The following is an 18,910-nucleotide window of genomic DNA, read 5'->3' as shown; positions in this document are numbered from 1 at the left end:
CTCGAACTCCTGGGCTCAAGTGATCCACCTGCCTCAGCCTCCCAAAGTGCTGGGATTACAGGCGTGAGCCACCATGCCCAGCCAAATTTAGTTAAAATGTAAAATGCAATCTTTGCTGCACTATTCACATTTCAGGTAACTAGTGGTTACCATATTGGACATGGCAGATAAAGAACATTTTCATTATTGCAAAAAGTTGTACTGGACAGCACTATGCTAGAGCCAGAACTAGCCAAAGATCAGATAAAGCAATATGAATGAACTGAAAACCCAGGCCGGTGCCTGGTTGGTTTTGAGTAAGATTCATTGGTTGGGTGAGTGGGAAGCAACCTGACCTTTGGAACAGTGACATCACAAAGCACAGCTCACAATGGCTCTGGAATACCTAGGCCCCCAGACTACTCCCCCTAACTCATATTTAGATTCCTGAAGCTTCTGCACATGTAGTTCCTGGAGCTGCTGCTTATTAAAATGTCAACATCTTCATCTTCTAGCTGGGACAACCTCTTAGAGTCTCTCTCTCTCAGCACAGTATGGAATTGGATACAAGCAAGTCTTTTGGGAGAGACTAGTGCACCTCAGCAAACAAGTTTGGGACTATTAGATAATCTTGCTCCAGCTGTGCAAATCATCTTGAGGATTTCTTTCTTGATTTTATTGGGAATAGGAATATATGCCTTATGGAAACGAAGTATTCAGTCAATTCAGGTTATACTCTTTTGTTACAAACATTTATATAGTTATAAATTGAAATGTGATTAGTTCTCTCCCATATTGCTGCCACCTGTTTTAAGATCATGCAGATGTGCAAAGGCGAACCTTTGTCTCTTAAGTTGGCAGAAACTAGGTTATCCTTGAAAATCTCCATCAATTAGACTTTGGGCATAAAAATGCTTTTCTCACAATGGTCTTTGGCTTGTCTTCTGTAATAAAATAGACCAAACATGTTGGTAACCTGAAAAGACAGCCTTACCCTCAAAAATTTTTGATCACTTATTCATCTTTGAGTGCTACTATGTTTATAGAATAGGCACCAAAGTAGCTAGGATCATGAGTATGGCCTTTCTTACTATGCCATTGTTCTGTAACTGATAAGGAGGCATATGTATTAAGTCATCACAATGTGTTCATTATTGTGTTTTGACAAGATAAGGCTCCATAAGTATATAGGAGCTCTTTGGGGAGTAGGAATTTAACTGGCTGGGATTGTGAGAGACAGGATTTTACATACTTCTGTGTAGTCACCAATAATAATAGTTGACATACAATATAGTTGAATGAGAATCTCAAAAATTCCATGAAATGGATGGAGATTATTTTCACATGACAAGTGAAGAAACTGAGGTGCACTGAGGTTCAGTGGAAACTTAAGGTGACAGGCTTTTAAAACGGCTTTCTTAGAGTGACAAGTTTACTTGATAAATGCAGAGAGAAGTTGTTATTGGATCATTTTTTAGCATTCACTTATTTTCATATGTCACTATTGTTTAGTAATCATGGTCACAGGGCCTTTCTATTTTAAACCATCACAATCCTGCATAACAGTCAGGGAGAGATTATTTGCTCCATTTTGTAGATGAGAGAACTTGATTGCTACCCACCCAAGTTCATATAGTTTGTAAGAGCTGGCAAAATTGGAGTTTGAATCGAATTTTTAGGATTTGAAATTCAGTTCTTCTCCAAAATCTCATTTAATGTAAACCAACTGACCTAAATCTTGAACAGGAAAGTGTGTGTGTGTGTGTGTGTGTGTGTGTGTGCGTGCGTGCGTGTGTGTGTATGCGCATGCGCATATATATGTGTATTGTGAGGATTAAAGAAGATATTGTATGTGTAAATCTTAGCACATATATTCAATAAGTGGTGCTACAGTGAAACCCCATCTCTACTTAAAATACAAAAATTAGCCGGGTGTGGTGGTGGCACGCGCCTGTAGTCCCAGCTACTCAGGAGGCTGAGGCAGAAGAATTGCTTGAACCCGGGAGGTGGAGGTTGCAGTGAGCCAAGATCGTGCCACTGCACTCCAGCCTGGGCGACAAAGACTCTGTCTCAAAAAAAAAAAAAGTGGTGCTAGTTGTTATAATAAGGAACAAGATGATTTTTTTTCTTATCCTAGCAAGAATCTGTCCTACTATACATATGCTTTTGTTATTTATTTATTTATTTTGAGATGAAGTCTTGCTCTTGTCCCCTAGTCTGGAGTGCAATGGTGCAATTTCGGCTCACTGCAACCTCTGCCTCCCAGGTTCAAGCAATTCTCCTGCCTCACCCTCCCGAGTAGCTGGGATTACAGGCGCATACCACCACACCCAGCTAATGTTTTGTATTTTAAGTAGAGACAGGGTTTCACCATGTTGGCCAGGCTGGTCTCGAACTTCTGACCTCAGGTGATCCACCCACCTCGGCCTCCCAAAGTGCTGGGATTACAGGCATGAGCCACTGTGCCCAGCATATGCTTTATTTTTATTTTTATTTTTATTTTTATTTTTATGTTTTAGAGACAGTGTCTTGCTCTGTCGCCCAGGCTGGAGTGCAGTGGTGTCATCATAGCTCACTGCAGCCTCAAATTCCTGGTCTCAGGTGATCCTCCTGCCTCAGCCTCCTGAGCAGTTGGAACCATAGGCATGCACCACCAGGCTTGGCTAATTTTTAAAATTTTTTTGTAGAGACAGGGTCTCGCTACGTTCACTATGTTGCTCAGGCTGGTCTTTAACTCCTGGCCTCATGCAATCCTCCCATCTCAGCCTCTCAAAGTGCTGGATGCAGTGGTCCACACCTATAATTTATTTTATATAAATAAAAAAAATATATATATATTAATTTTTTTAAGAGACACGGTCTGGCTATGTTGCCCAGGCTGAAGTGCAGTAGCCATTCACAGGTGCCATCATAGCACACTACTCCTGGGCTCAGGTGATCCTCCCACCTTACCCTCCCTAGTAGCTGGGACTATATGTGTGTGCCATTGTACCCAGATCTCTCCTAGTATATTTTAAAAACCTTTTCCATGACCAAGAAATCCAGTTTTTCAGACTACTATGTCCTAAAGTGTACTTGGAAGTGTGAATTTCTGGATTCCTGTCCTGGCTCTGCCACTTCCAATATATAACCTTGGACAATGACAGAGTTCAAACTAGAAGGTATATAGTTATCCAGTTGTGTTTTTTCTGCATAAATAGATCATGCAAAGGCAAAGTTACTTCCAGACATTCAGAAAATGGTTATCTATTATTACAATCTTGATTAAATGCAAATAATAATCCTGCCTGACCTGCCTACCTCTCCAGTTTGCAGTGAAAATCAAAAGATGAAATAGGTGTGAAAATATTTTGCTAAGGCCGGGCATGGTGGCTCACGCCTGTAATCCCAGCATTTTGGGAGGCCACAATGGGCGGATCACGAGGTCAGGAGATTGAGAACATCCTGGCTAACACGGTGAAACCTCGTCTCTATTAAAAATACAAAAAATTAGCCGGGCGTGGTGGTGTGCGCCTGTAGTCCCAACTACTCAGGAGGCTGAGGCAGGAGAATGGTGTGAACCTGGGAGGCGGAGCTTGTAGTGAGCTGAGATTGCGCCACAGCACTCCAGCCTGGGCGACAGAGTGAGACTCCATCTCAAAAAAAAAAAAAAAAAGAATTTGCTAAATGGGAGACTTGTTATTGGAATGAGGAATTATTGTTACTATTAGGTTTTTGTTTTGTTTTTCTCTTATAGATAGTAAACTGTAGCAACTAACACTCAACTTCTGTTGTTCCATTTTAGAAAACATTGTTGTTTGTAATCACACTCTACAAACTTTACAAGAAGGGCTCACATATTTTTGAGGCTTTGCTAGCCAACCCAGAAGGAAGTGGTCTCCGAATTCAAGACAATAATAATCTTTTCCTGTCCTTGGGTCTGCAAGAGAAAATTTTGAAAAAACTTCAGACAGTGGAAAACAAAATGAAGAACCTAGAAGGGATAATCGTTGCTCAAAAACCTGCCACGAAGAGGGATTGCTCCTCTGAGCCCTACTGCAGCTGCTCTGACTGCCAGAGTCCCTTGTCCACATCAGGGTTTACTTCCCCCACTTGAAATGTGATGGACTCCAGTCTTTTCCAGGAAAGCACTGTTTCCCTCATGTGTGCAATGGTGTATCAATAAAGATAGAGAACGCTATTGAAATTACCTTGCAAAGACTAGCTCTCTATTTAGTAGGGCTGAGCTTCTACTTGTATGGATGGTGGGGTATAGTGGGGTATAGTGGTAGTTAAAAATGTCTCTAGGATTGTGGTGTACACTCAGCAGGCTGGAGACCATAAGCTGCCATAGATGGGAGAGGATAGCTGGGCTGGAATCTAAGGCTGTAGGAAGAGAAGGGAGGGTGGTCAGGTACGTGGCCTTGAGGTCCATGCTGACGAGGTTAGACTAAATATAATAAAAAGTAGGAAAGTGCTGTTTGAGGGCCCTGCAGTGGACTGTCCTTTAGAGGTAGGCTGACCCCTGTGCTGGTCTTTGGCCTAAAGGTATATATGCAGTCCAGGGGTCTCCTGCATTAATTACTCAAAAGTGGGCAAGGGTGGGAGTAGATACAGACTGACATAAAGGAGACTAATTTTATCCAACTTTTACTGATACCTACTCTATGCTAAGCATTGTGATAATCCCTAGGCATCTTTCCTGAGTGCTTCAGGAGCATTCAGTTTGGCTGGATGGACAAGTAATTTCAGATCAGGGAATTATAATACAGTGGGGTCATAACTTTTTTTTTTTTTTTTTGAGTCAGAGTCTCGCTTTGTAACCCAGGCTGGAATACAGTGGCAGGATCTCTTCTCACTGCAACCTCCGCCTCCTGGGTTCAAGTGATTCTACTGCCTCAGCCTTCCAAGTAGCTGGGATTACAGGTGTGCATCACCACGCCTTGCTAATTTTTGCATTGTTAGTAGAGACAGGGTTTCACCATGTTGGCCAGGCTGGTCTTGAACTCCTGGCCTCAAGTAATCCACCCACCCTGGCATAACCAAGTGCGGGGATTACAGGCATGAGCCACTGCACCTGGCCATAACATCTTGAACTGAGGAGAATTCTCCTTGGCAGGGAGGGAAGAATGTAGAGATTCCACTCAATGAGTATGTACCCTGAGAGAGAGAGATGGCCCACCTGGGAGGTGGCAAAAAATGGTTCTCTCAGCAGGCCTCAGATTCCACCAACCTTATAGTGTGTGCATTTTTGCCCCAATAAATGAGATCATGGTCATCTGAAACACTGTGTAACTATCTGGCACCTAAATGAAATATTTCATACCCACAGAGGAGGTCTACAGAAAAAAAACATTTCATCTGGTATGCAGATAAAGTGATTTGTTGCCTTGCTGGAGAAAAACTGGCTATGCTGCTCAACAAGACACAATGTAAGGCTGGGTGCAGTGGCTCACGCCTGTAATCCCAGCACTTTGGGGGGCCAAGGCAGGAGGATTGCTTGAGTTCAGGAGTTCGAGACCCACCTGGGCAACATAGTGAGACCTTATCTCTACAAAAAATAAAAAAATTAGCTGGGTGTGGTGGTGCACACCTGCAGTCCCAGATACTCAGGGGGCTGAAGCAGGAGGGTCACTTGAGCCTAGGAGATTGCTGCAGCAAGCAGCCTGGATGGCAGAGTGAGACCCTGTCTTTAAAAAAAAAAATAGCAGTCTCCAAAGGGGCATCTTCCTAAGGGAAGGGTAATCTTGACCATTTGTAATTTCTGCCTGATCCACTGGAGTTAAAATGCCACCCCTGGATGAGACTTCACTGTATCGTGTACTAAATGCAAAAACAGGTGGGTGAATACAGGGTGGGGCCAGGAAAGGCTTTGCAAAGGAAGTGACATTGAGGTGTCCCATAAATGATTACATAGGCAGACAAAGAAATGGAAGATAATATTCCTGAGCAGGATCATCATGGAAGTATATTTTTATTTTTATTACTTTTTGAGACAGAGTTTCGCTCTTGTTGCCCAGGCTGGAGTGCAGTGGCGTAATCTCAGCTCACCGCAACCTCTGCCTCCCAGGTTCAAGCGATTCTGCTGCCTCAGCCTCCCAAGTAGGTGGGATTATAGGCGCCCGCCACCATGCCTGGCTAACTTTTTGTATTTTTAGTAGAGATGGGGTTTCACCATGTTGGCCCGGCTGGTCTGGAACTCCGGACCTCAGGTGATCCACCCGCCTTGGGCTGCTGAAGTGCTGGGATTACAGGCATGAGCCACTGCACCCGGCCCAGAAGGATATATATATATGTATATTTTTTGAGACGGAGTCTCGCTCTGTTGCCCAGGCTGGAGTGCAGTGGTGCAATCTTGTCTCACTGCAACCTCAGCCTCCCGGGTTCATGCCATTCTCCTGCCTCAGCCTCCCAAGTAGCTGGGACTACAGGCACCCGCCACCACGCCTGGCTAATTTTTTGTATTTTTAGTAGAGACAGGGTTTCACCGTGTTAGCCAGGATGGTCTCGATCTCCTGACCTCATGATCCACCCGCCTCGGCCTCCCATAGTGCTGGGATTACAGCCGTGAGCCACCGCGCCCAGCCAAAAAAGAAGGGTTTTGAAGAGTAGACTGATGTCAGGTAATGAAGGACCTCGAAGGTCATACCATATATAGGTTGGGCTTTATACTATCATAAATGGACCATTATAGGGTTTTGGTTTTTGTTCTTTTTTAACAGGGAGTAACACAGAATTAGTAGCCTATATGAGAGACAGAACGTATGAGCTAGAAAGTAGAATGAGCTAGATGCAAAAGAAATAACAGCTGCTCTTGTAAGGGTACCCAGGCTGGAGTGCAGTGGTGTGATCTCCGCTCACTGCAACCTCCGCCTTCCGGGTTCAAGCGATTCTCCTGCCTCAGCCTCCAGATTATACGCGTCCACCACCATGCCTGGTTTTTTTTTTTTTTTTTTTTTTTTTGTATTTTTAGTAGAGATGGGGTTTCACCATGTTGGCCAGGCTGGTTTCAAACTCCTGGCCTCAAGTGATCCACCCACCTCGGCCTCCCAAAATGCTAGGATTACGGGCGTAAGCCACTGCGCCCAGCCAAGGGGGATCATTCTTTTCTTGAGGCCAGAGCACTTATGGCCAGAGTTTCAATTAAGGGAACTTGAATGCTTGGTAAGCAGAGAATCAAGGCAAGATAGGGAAAAAGCTTGAGAGCAACTCTATGATTTAGGTTAGACAGGGTAGATGGACTACCCTACAGCAATGTCTATCACTCTAGGGATAATAATCTTTATCTTTCAAATTCAGTCATTTTCCTTTATTTATTTTTATAGAGATGAAGTCTCACTGTGTTGCCTAGGCTGGTCTCGAACTCCTGCACTCAAGCAATTATCCCACCTTGGCCTCCCAAAGAACTGAGATTACAGGTGTGAGCCAGCACACCCTGCCAGTCTTTCTCCTTTAGCAAAATCCTGCCAACAGCCTGTTTTGAGGTTCCCATTTTTAGACTCCACACAGGCCAGCCCTTCTATTAGTACTGTCTTTCTGAAAAGAGAAACAAGTGATTATTCACTTTCCATAATTCACTAGTTCTCCACTGCCACCACATTAGTCTGCACTACCATCTCTCACCTGGATTCTTTTTTCTTTTTTTCTGATATCCTTGGCAACTGCTAAATCACCTGGATTCTTGAAATGGCCTCCTAACTGCACTCCCTGCTTCCATTCCCCATTAAATTTATTCTCCACGTTGTAATGAGAAGGATTGTCTGCTCAAAACTCTGCAATGCTCTGCTCAAAATCCTGCAATGGCTTATTCTTTCATTCTAAGTAAAAGTCTTTTAACTAAAAGACTGCATGATGGCATGGATCTGCACTCCCCCTCTTCCTTACTCTTTCCACAGCCTCTTGCCATTCCTCAGATATGATAAGCATTGGCCAATCTCAGGGCCTTTGCACTTGCTCTTCACTCTGACTGGCAGTTTCCTCAGATATCCACACAGCTTCTTCTCTTACTTTTTTTGGGGGACTCAAATGCCAGTTAATCTGAGAGGGCTTCCTTGACCAACTTATGTAAAGAAGCAGCCCTCACACCAACATGCTGTATTGCCTTTTTGCTGCTTTTTCTTCATAGCACTTATCACCACTTCCACTTTTACTATTAAATATTTGCTTATTATTTATCAAACACTGCATCCACCCCAGCTAAGAATGTAAGCTCCAGGAAAGGGGCTTTGGTTCACTGCTATATCCCTGGCACCTGGAAATGCGTCTGGCATTTCACAGACATTCAGTATTTATTGAATGAATGAATTCCAGTCAGTCTTGGCTTTTTGACACCTCGGCCTCCTACTCTCCTATCTCTTCAGACACATGGTGACAGATCAATGCTATGATGCCCCTCTCCCATGCAGTAGCTAACCTTTATTGGGCACTCAGGGCCATCTACATTGCTAGGAGCTTTACATGAATTTTCTCATTTGATCCTAACAATATGAGAAAGTAAGTACATACTATGTTATTCTCATTTTACTGATGAGGATCTGATGCACAGACAGATTAAAGAACTTGCTAATACATGGTGCAGCCGTGGCTGGCAATCAAGCAGCTTGACTCTAAACCTGTGCCCTTAGCCACAAAGCTTGGGTGGTAGAAGCTCCTGTGAGGCTTTGGACTCACAGACAGCTGAAGTCAAGAGTGAAGAGGGCATAGCAATGATGGCCTGAGGGAGAGAAAATTTTGAAAAAGTGTTTACCCCTCATATATTTAAGTTGGTATCTAACTGGTTCCATCATAAATTCAAATAGTTGCAATGGATGTAAATTCTTGCAAATTGTAAATACTAACATTTTAAGATAAAACTGTTAAATCATTGCAACTTTTCAGGATAAAAGAATTTTAAAAACTGTTAAATCACTCTTTATAATGTATCCAGGAGAATCTACATAACAACTGAATAACCACCATTATGCATTAAAACATACACTAATGAGCTCTTCAACATTGTTCTTTTATTATCTCTAACATATTTAGATTGTACTCTAACAAAAAATGTTATTCAAATGTAATACTTTGATGTTTGAACAACCTTTTCTTGATCACTTCTTTGCAATAAAAATATGACATATGTAGTAAACCTTAAAAAATTTCGTGTAACTTTATGGCTCTACGCTGGAATTCTTCTGAAGTGAGTAATCATCACAATCATCTTTAGTATATAATGGATCAAAATGACACGATTGCAAATATTGATAATACACAGTTATAAAAGGTGAAATTCTATTGGGAACACATCTCTTAGTGAGATAGATGGGGCTGACCCACCAATTAATTCATTTATCTGGATGAATAGTTCCTACTGGTAGATTAACAGGGTTCATTTTCAATTCTGTTGTTTTCACAGATACAAGTGCTGAGAAATGGTTTTACATAAATAGGTGAGAATGCTAGTAGTTTTGTTGTAAGCATGTCAATCAATCGTTTGGTTTCTTTCCGAGTTGCATGCCAAAAACCAAATAGTGTTCCTTCATCAGCTGACAATTCATGGGCCACCATTAATTTTGTTGAAAGCAAAGAACTGGAAACCATCTGACTTGAAAAGAATTTGTTATCCTGTTATTAGAGTCATTCACTTTCTCTAGTGACTTTTAATTATACTAATTACTCTCAGAGGCATTTAGGCAGGGTTGAGAAATTCAAGATATTAATTTCAACACATCTTTAGCATCACAATATCACAGTAATTTAAATATATTTTAGTTGTAGCTATTTAGCTCACTTTATTGTAAATAATAATTATGCTAATTAGCAACGATAGTATGTTTAACCAATTAATCATCAGATTAACTTTCGGTCAGAATAATTGACTTCAATTTTTAAGTCAAAGCAATGTACAGGCGTCCCAGTCACCATATTTCACTTCTGAATTCCAAGAGAGAAATGGCGTTGCGCCTTACTGACGCAAATATGTACCTAGATAAAGTAAGACGCTTTCATTTCAGGTATGTCTAACCCACGCTATCCTTGCTTTGTTCCAGGTAACTCTCGCAGGGAAAACGCCGCCTCTGACTACACTTGGGGTGGTTAAGACGAGATCTTCAAATGAAAATTCTCAACGCTACCGTCCACTCTCTCATACGCTTGAATTCCGAACACCCCAATACTGGCCAAAAGACCCCATTTCTCATGCTTGGTCTTGCTTTTGAGGTAGCTCTAACTCAGAGGCACGATTTTTAGAGCCTGGGAAGTCGGCTGCTGTCCAGTCCTTCCTAGCCTCCTCAGGCGGGAGCCGCGGCCCACTCAGTCAGTTCCGGCCCCAGCCCCGACTACCTGTCGCCTTGTTGGGGGAAGGAAGGCAGATACCGCAGCCCAGTCAGGGTAAGCCGCTGACCCAGAGGATGGAACTACGGCTCTGAAGATTAGAAAAGAGGAGGACTTCGCCGCGTTCACTAGCCCAGGAGGAAAGCCAGAACCCTAAGCCGGAACCCAGCGTCAAGACGTCGGGGAAGAATGTTGATGCAACACAGCTCAGCCGGGCCCGGAACTCGGCGTTTGGGTCCCCGCCCTCTTTGGGCCGGAAGTGAGGAAGGTGGGGCTGGGGCTTTTCCTGTAGAAACTAGGAGGGACTAGGGAGAGTCTGCAAGGGGAAGAGTGTGTCTGTGACACTGCCAGCAGCGCGCAGAGGGAGGGATGGGGGCGGGTATCGGCGTAGGGGCCCTCGGAAAGAACGGATATTGCTGTGACACCGCGGGGACGCTCTGAAGGGACGATTGTCGGTGTGGCACCGGTGCACGCTGAAGGAGCCGGCGGAACCGGGTGGCCATGGGGATGTGGGCATCGCTGGACGCTTTGTGGGAGATGCCGGCCGAGAAGCGTATCTTCGGGGCCGTGCTGCTCTTTTCCTGGACAGTGTATCTTTGGGAGACCTTCCTAGCACAGCGGCAGGTGAGCCTAGACAGGGTCCAACCTGACCCCCATACCCGGCCAGCTCTGGAGTAGCCTTGGCTTCGACCCTGAGACTCTTGATTGCTTCGGTCCCCGCGCCAGTCTCGTCTTTGTGGTCCCTGCTGAGTCTCGTAACTTGGCCCGATGGCGGACTGTGGCTTTGAGGAGGGTCTTGGTGCGTCAAGGAAGTTTTCTGTAACGTTATCATGGGACCCAATCCCTTTAGGGCCTGGAGGAAGGCTTGGGCTCTTGTGCCCTCCCTGCAGCTTCCTTGGGATCCTTGGACCCAGACTTGGCCTCCTTTATCTTTGGAATAAGCCTTTAAAAGGATTTAGACACCCAACTTCCTCATGACATTTATGTAATCATGCCTAACCATAGGATTTTGCAGTCCTTCCAAGAACTTGCACTCTTGTTTCTCCTTAAAGTGCATATATTGTTTCTGCTTGAAAAAACAAACAAACAAACAAAAAACTTATCGGGCCGGGCGTGGTGTCTCATGCCTGTAATCCCAGCACTTTGGGAGGCCGAGGCGGGCGGATCACCTGGGGTCAGGAGTTCGAGACCAGCCTGACCAACGTGGCGAAAACCCGTCTCTACTAAAAATAGAAAAATTAGCCGGGTGTGGTGGCGCGCACCTGTAGTCCCAGCTACTTAGGAGGCTGAGGCAGGAGAATCATTTGAACCCAGGAGGCGGAGGTTGCAGTGAGCTGAGATTGTGCCACTGCACTCCAGCCTGGGCGACAAGAGTGAAACTCAATCTCAAAATAAATAAATAAATGAAATTAAATGAAATATATTTCTCGTTTTTCATAAAATCAACATTATTTTAGTTGAAATATTAAAATGGTAAAATAGAAAGTGAAAGTTAACAATTTACCTGAGATAACCATGGTTTAGAGATCTGAACTTTTATTTATTTATTTTTAATCTTTATTTATTTATTTAATTTTAGAGTCTAGCTCTGTCACCAGGCTGGAGTACAGTGGCGTTATTTCGGCTCACTGCAAGAAACTAGGAGGGACGAGGGAGAGTCTGCAAGGGGAAGAGTGTGTCTGTGACACTGCCAGCAGCGCGCAGAGGGAGGGTTGTTCAAATGATTCTCCTGCCTCAGCATCCCGAGTAGCTAGGATTACAGGCACGTGCCACCACGCCCAGCTAATTTTAGTATTTTTAGTAGAGACGGGGTTTCACCATCTTGGCCAGGATAGAATATTTATTGTATTTAGAGACGGGCTCACTCTGCCACCCAGACTGGAGCACAGTAGCATCATCATAGCTCAAGGCAGCCTCGAACTCGTGGGCTCAAACGACCCCTCCACCTCCACCTCAGCCTTCTGAGTTGCTAGGACCACAGGTGCGGATCACTGTGCCTGGCTAATTGTTTGATTTTTTTGTAGAGATGTTGCCCGGGGTGGTCTGGAGTTCCTGGACTCAAGTCATCCTGCCGCCTCCACCTCCCAAAGGGCTGGGATTACAGGCATGAGCCACCGTGCTCGATCTCCCCTCAGCTTTTATTGGCACACAACAATATATAGGGAAAGCATGTTGTAGTGGCCCATTATTTTGTTTGGTATCCATTCTCTGTATTACATTTCCTGGACTGAAATTACCCTTACCTTTTATAATTTAGTATAATGAGATAGTTGATCTTTCTCCTTTTTTTTTTTTTTTTTTTTTTAAGGAGATAGAGTCTCTGTCACCCAGGGTGTAGTGCTGTGGCATAATATGGGCTTACTGCAACCTCTGCCTCCCAGGCTCAAGTGATCCTCCCACCTCAGCCTCCCAAATAGCTGGGACCGCAGGTGCATACCACCACACTCTGCTAATTTTTGTATTTTTTGTAGAGACGGGATTTCACCACATTGCTCAGGCCAGTCTTGAACTCCTGGGCTCAAGGAATCCTTCTGCCCCTGTCTTCCAAACTGCTGGGATTACAGGCGTGACCCACCGTGCCCGGCTGAAAGTTGGTCTTTTCTCACAGACCTGATATGTTTCCATCTGGTGATCCTCAAGTTTCTGGCATTTAGGACCAAATTTAATGAGCAGCCTCAGTATCTGTTCATACTCACAGTTAGCATGTGTGCTTCTCCTTTCCATGAATTTGTTTTCCGTATTATAGGAGGTATGTAATACCCAGAATGAGTAGTACATGTAACAAAGTTGTGATGTTACAGCTTTGGTTTACATATACAAACTGAAGTGTGATGACAACCCTGATTATAGTTTTACCAGTCAGGTCACCTCAGGTTCTCTTGTTCTGCTTTTATTTTCCTGCATCAGTCGTTTCATGTACTTGATCAAGTGCAATATTTGTGTAGATATAAAGCAAATTCAACAGATATAAGTGGCAAGCTATAAACCATTCGATGTTTGATCATAAATGACTATTGTAATAAACAACTATTTCACTAAAGTGTTTTCTTTAAAATATTTCAGAGAAGGATATATAAAACAACAACTCATGTACCACCGGAGTTAGGACAGATCATGGATTCTGAAACATTTGAGAAATCTCGACTCTATCAACTGGATAAAAGCACTTTCAGCTTCTGGTCAGGACTCTATTCAGAGATTGAAGGCACTGTGAGTAATTTACTTCTTCGAGAGACAGTCTGTCTGGTTGTTTTCATTTTCATATTTTTGTAACACAAAAGAGGGTACCACACTTACAAGTCCCAGAATGCTTTCTTAACCTTTGTTATTGATAGTAACGGCTGTGGAGCAAAAAAGACAGAAACATAACTGCTTAGTCAGTTGAAAACTATAGAATATGGGAACTATTACCCTGAAGCCAGGTAGGAAAAAGATCCTCTTCCATTAGGATCCAACTGAGATGTGTCTTCTAAGCAACCATTTGAAATTCCCTGCCTGACGAATGTGGATAGGGTAGCATCCTATCATTATTCCTGTCGGAGTACTTATCTCATTATGTTGAATTTGCCTGGATTTTTTTTTTTTCTTCTGGCACAGTCTTGCTCTGTCACCCAGGCTGAAGTACAGTGGCGTGATCTTGGCTCACTGCAACCTCTGCTTCCTAGGCGCAAATGATCCTCCCACCTCAGCCTCCCGAGTAGTTGGGACTACAGTTGCATGCCACCATACCCTCTCAGAGTGCTGGGATTATAGGCATGAGCCACACTGTACCTGGCCTGATTTGACTGTTTACTTGGCAGACTGGTAGTTCCTTAAAGAAATAGTTAAGTCTTGTTCATCATTTTATACCTAGTGCCTGGCATGTAATCAGCATATAGTTCCTATTTATTGAATGAAATAATGTGGGGTTTTTTTGTTGCTTTTTTTGTTTTGTTTTGTTTTTGTTTTTGAGCAGTGTCTTGCTCTGTCGCCCAGGCTGGAGTGCAGTGGCACGATCTTGGCTCACTGCAATCTCCACCTCCCGGGTTCAAGCGATTCTCCTGCCTTAGGCTCCTGAGTAGCTGGGACTACAGGCGCGTGCCACCACACCTGGCTAATTTTTTGTATTTTTAGTAGAGACGGGGTTTCACCATGTTAGCCAGGATGGTCTCAATCTCTTGACCTCGTGATCTGCCTGCCTCGGCCTCCCAAAGTACTGGGATTACAGTCATGAGCCACTGTGCCCTGCCACTTTTATTTTTATCATCCTGATCATCATCATCATCATTTCTCTAGAACTTTTAGATCTACTAGTACCACTAAGAGAAAGATTCCTAAATTTAAAAGAATCATGATCAGCTACCATCATTGTTTCATGAGTTAAAGAAACTGGCTTTATGTAGCTGTGGTAAATGACAGAATTGTCTAGCTCATCACAAAATTTTTCTTAACAAGTATGGAATAATAAGACTAGTGTGGTTAGATCCGAATTATTAGAAACTGCACTTATTTCTTCAAGGTGATGGAAAATGGCAGTGCTTCTAGAAGAGTTAAATTTTGGTATTTAGAAAAATTAATAAATGATTTGGAAAACAAAGTCTCATTGGCTTTGGGGATACACAGCTATTGCTATTAAGTAATCTTTTCAATAAAGACTTGGCTTTAGTTAATTTATCTGAGCATTTCTTCTGTTAGGGACATGTCACAAGTAGGAAATCATCCTTCAGAGACAGATGGAAGTAGAAGTGGTTAATTTAGACACTATTCTTTTTTTTTTTTTTTTAAATAGATTAAAGAGAGTTTACTTATGTATTTATATAATGGCCTTGGTCCAAAAAAGACTAAAGGGAGCTCAAAAAAGAATTATAGTAACTTTAAAAAATACATTAAACATATCCAAGATCTTAAATGTATCATTCTCCGGAAAAGCTAGCTGCTTCCAAACTTGACTTAATATTTTGCATGTTTTCCCTCCATTGCTTGGTAAGTGTATTTGCCTCTTCTTTCTGCAGTCGATGTCTGACGGCTGAGTTTTGCTGTTTTGTCAACTGACATTTCCCCTTCTGTTTCACCAGTTCCAGAGAATTGTTGAACAACTTACAACACTACCTGAAGAAGTAATACTCAAGAGTTCTTGTTCTATACTGATTAATAGCTCCCATATTTTCTTCATCTCTGAAAAGTCTGAATTCTCTGTTTAATAATGACAAGGCAATTAGATGAGGTAGACACTATTCTCTTTCTGATGTTTGCTTCTTGGAAGTCCTTTGACTTTACCCACTACAGGGCCATAGTAAAATAATAGGAAAAGCATTTTCAATCTCCTTGGTTGTCCCTGGTAAATAGTGCCAGGAAAGATAGACAGTGGCTTGGTAATTATGGTTGGTGACCATAGGAATGGCTGTTTGTTCTAGGAGATGACAGAAATAGGGAGAATACATATATAAAGTGAGAGCTTTGTAATGTACTGTGGCTCAAACTAGAAGCAGTACTGATGGGCTAAGGTTGGGAACAGTAATAGTTAATAGTCGTCATGATTTTCACTTCATACATAGTTTTTATATTTATTGTTTGATGTTTACAACAGTGAAGTAGAAAGGATAGGCATTATTATTCCCTTTTTATGAATGAGGAAGCAAAGGCTTGGATAAATTAAAGGGTTTGCATGTTTAATTGCCAAGGGACATGCTAATAAGTAGGATAACTGGGTTTCAAACTCTGTTCTGCTGAGTCTTTAAAATGACATTGAAAAAACCATTCTTGAAACTCTAAAGACTGCAACATGAATGTGCTAAATTTATCTCTGGGGATTTTCTGGCTGCATTTATGCTTGGCAGGAAGAATATTTTGGGTAACTTTGAAACCTTGTTTTGTTTGGAAACAAGTTCATTAATTTCTATTTTGTGTTGATTAGAATTAATAGGTTTGTATGTTTTGGTCACAGAGATCAAGTGAGAAGATTAGCTTCGACTTTTTTTTTTTTTTGCCGTAGTACTTTCTACCTGAGGGAACCTAAATAGAGTCATTGTGTGGCCATTTATGGTTGCCACTGTTCACATAAATATGACACTGCACCCAGACAGAAAATGTCCAGCCTCTCTGAGACACTTTCTCTAATATCTCACATATATCAATAAAGGGCCCACTGAAGAAATGGAATGGCTGGGGAGCAGAGTAGGTCAGGGTCGAAAAGTTTAAATTGTTGCTTCTCTAATTTTTGCATGTTTCTATGTGAGCAGTCTTGAGCCTAAGTTTTCTCATCTTTAAAATGAGAAGTGGGCTGGGTACGGTGGCTCACGCCTGTATTCCCAGCACTTTGAGAGGCCGAGGTGGGGGTGGATTACCTGAGGTCAGGAGTTTGAGACCAGCCTGACCAACATGGCGAAACCCTGTCTCTACTAAAAATACAAAAATTAGCCTGGCGTGTTGGCACATGCCTGTAATCCCAGCTACTCAGGAGGCTGAGACACGAGAATTGCTTGAACCCGGGAGGTGGAGGCTGCAGTGAGCTGAGATTGCAACACTGCACTCCAGCCTGGGCGACAGAGTGAGACTCCATCTCAAAAATAAATAAAAATAAAATGAGAAGTGTGTGGATGTTAAGCCATACCTTGTATGGTTTGTGGCAAGGACTAAGTGAGTGAGATAGTGTAAATGAAGCTCAATGCATAGGAATTACTTAGTCACTGGATTTCTTTGGACAAGTTACTTCAACCTCTCAGTTAAAGTAACCTTTCAGTTAAAGAGTTTCAGTTGCCTCATCTATTAAATAGAGATGATTATACCCTTTTCCCTGCCTGTTTTTCAAGACTGTAGTAGTGAAGCCAGGCATGATGACTCAATCCTGTAATCATAGCACTTCGAGAGGCTCAGGTGGGAGGATCACTTGAGCCCAGGAGTTTGAGACCAGCCTGGGAAACATAGTGATACCCCATCTTTGCAAAAAAATTTTTAAAAAATCAACTGAGTGTGGTGATGTGCACCTGCAGTTCCAGCTACTTGGAGGCTGAGGTGGGAGGGTTGCTGGAGCCCAGGAGATCGAGGCTGCAGTGAGCTGTGATCACACTGCTGTACCCCCGCCTGGTGACAGAGTGAGATCCTGTCTCAAAAAAAAAAAAAAAAAAAAAAAGAATGTAGTGAAATAATATATGTCAAAGCGCTGGAATTATTTTTTCTGGGATCATTAATTTTGCCATAGAACAACCCTGGGAGCATGCTTAGTGAAATTGTCAACATAGAGACATTGTACAGTTCACCATGCTTTGTTTTTCAGTCCCCAAAAGAAACTAAACATGCTTTGTTTTTCAGTCCCCAAAAGGTTTGCAGTACCAGTTTTCAAATGCGTTTATAGATCATTCAGAATTCATATTAAAACTACCCTTGATGCTTATTTAAATACTGGACTTTTAATAATAGTTGCTATGGCCTTTACTAAAAGCATTATAAGTCCTTAATTATACATTATTTATTAGTATTGGGAATTGGCTGAAAGAAATACCATCCCAGGTCAATTAGATCAACAACTGCAGCATATGTCAGACAGTGGTACCAAAGCATGTCTTTTGGGAAAACAAGGTTTATGTCTAAGATTGAATTAGTTGTAGTAAAGTGGAAATACCTGGAGGTAGTGTTAGGGGAGCCTTTTGAAAAGCAATTTATTGGGGCTGAGTGCAGTAGCTCACGCCTGTAATCCCAGCACTTTGGGAGGCCACAGTGAGAGGATTGCTTGAGGCCAGACTGGGCAACATAGTGAGACCCCATCTGTACAAAAAATTAAAATTAGCCAAGTATGGTGGCGCATACAGTCCTGGCTACTTGGGGGGCTGACATGGAAAGATCCTTTGAACCCAGGAGTTCAAAAATTCAGTAAGCTGTGATCATAACACTGCTCCCCAGCCTGAGTGACAGAGTGAGACTCTGTCTCTTAAAAAAAGAAAACAATTTATTAAAGCAATGATTTTCAAACTTTAGTGTACATCAGGTTTACTGAGAAACTGCTGGGCCCCACTTCCAGCTTCTGATTTGGTACATCTGGGGTAGGGCCTGAGACTTTGCATTTCTAAGAAGTTCCCAGATGCTGTTGCTGCTGTCCAGAGACCATATTTGAGACCCATGATATTAAACCAATCCAATGTACTGGTAACAGTCTAAAAGATGGATAGTTTAAAGTGTGGGTAAGATTGTGGGAAAACAGAAACACTGGAGTACTGCTGATGGGAGTGTAATTTGTTATAAACACTTTAGGAAATATCCTGATAATACCAAATAAAGTTGAAGTCCACCATGGATGGATCTAAGAAAATTTAGAATATAAAAAGCAAATCATAGACTGATAAGTATAATATGATGTCATTTATATACATTCTTTAAAAGCATACATAAATCACTGTATTATTTGTAGATACATGTATGAAAATGGGAATTAGATTGGAAGGGTACCCATGAAATATGATAGCACCAAAACCCCTCAAACCATGAGGAACTATGTCTGAACCAGTGGGAATATTGTGCTTCTAGTCAAGGAATGTGATTGATCATTGTGTTCCTAAGCTGCTGTCCTATAGAGAGAAAAAATAAATTGATTCCTCTTGACAAATGAGTTCCACAAAGTTGTATGTGTTTTGGGCGGTAGAATTCTTAAACATGCATTCTTTTCAAATTT

At 42.4% G+C, this 18,910-nt stretch overlaps 2 protein-coding genes across 2 annotated transcripts in view; both read left to right on the top strand.

The window, feature by feature from the left end:
- Positions 1–255: 255 nt before the first annotated feature.
- TMCO2 (transmembrane and coiled-coil domains 2) lies at positions 256–4,234 on the top strand. Its single transcript, XM_003815423.5, has 2 exons — positions 256–708; positions 3,764–4,234. Exons 1-2 carry the CDS (start codon positions 472–474, stop codon positions 4,073–4,075), a joined length of 549 nt encoding a protein of 182 aa, XP_003815471.1. The 5' UTR covers positions 256–471; the 3' UTR covers positions 4,076–4,234.
- A 2,439-nt stretch (positions 4,235–6,673) lies between these two features.
- The window catches only part of ZMPSTE24 (zinc metallopeptidase STE24), a 48,388-nt gene continuing 36,151 nt past the window's right edge, over positions 6,674–18,910 (top strand). The window contains exons 1-2 of the mRNA XM_034962220.3: positions 6,674–10,893; positions 13,333–13,479. Coding sequence (XP_034818111.1) covers positions 10,771–10,893; positions 13,333–13,479 — 270 coding nt within the window. The 5' untranslated portion in view covers positions 6,674–10,770. The remainder of the gene's footprint in view (positions 10,894–13,332; positions 13,480–18,910) is intronic.

The sequence above is a fragment of the Pan paniscus genome, chromosome 1 (genome assembly GCF_029289425.2).
Source record: "Pan paniscus chromosome 1, NHGRI_mPanPan1-v2.0_pri, whole genome shotgun sequence".
Classification (NCBI taxonomy): domain Eukaryota; kingdom Metazoa; phylum Chordata; class Mammalia; order Primates; family Hominidae; genus Pan; species Pan paniscus.
The sequence above is the reverse complement of the archived record's forward strand: the minus strand, read 5'-3'. Positions and strand labels throughout refer to the sequence as shown.

What these genes read in the sequence shown, in the direction of transcription:
- TMCO2 (XM_003815423.5), top strand. Translation starts at nt 472, where the DNA reads ATGTCAACATCTTCATCTTCTAGCTGGGACAACCTCTTAGAGTCTCTC. An exon ending in GAAGTATTCAGTCAATTCAG is followed by an intron (nt 709 to 3,763) that starts GTTATACTCTTT and finishes GTTCCATTTTAG; the next exon opens with AAAACATTGTTGTTTGTAAT.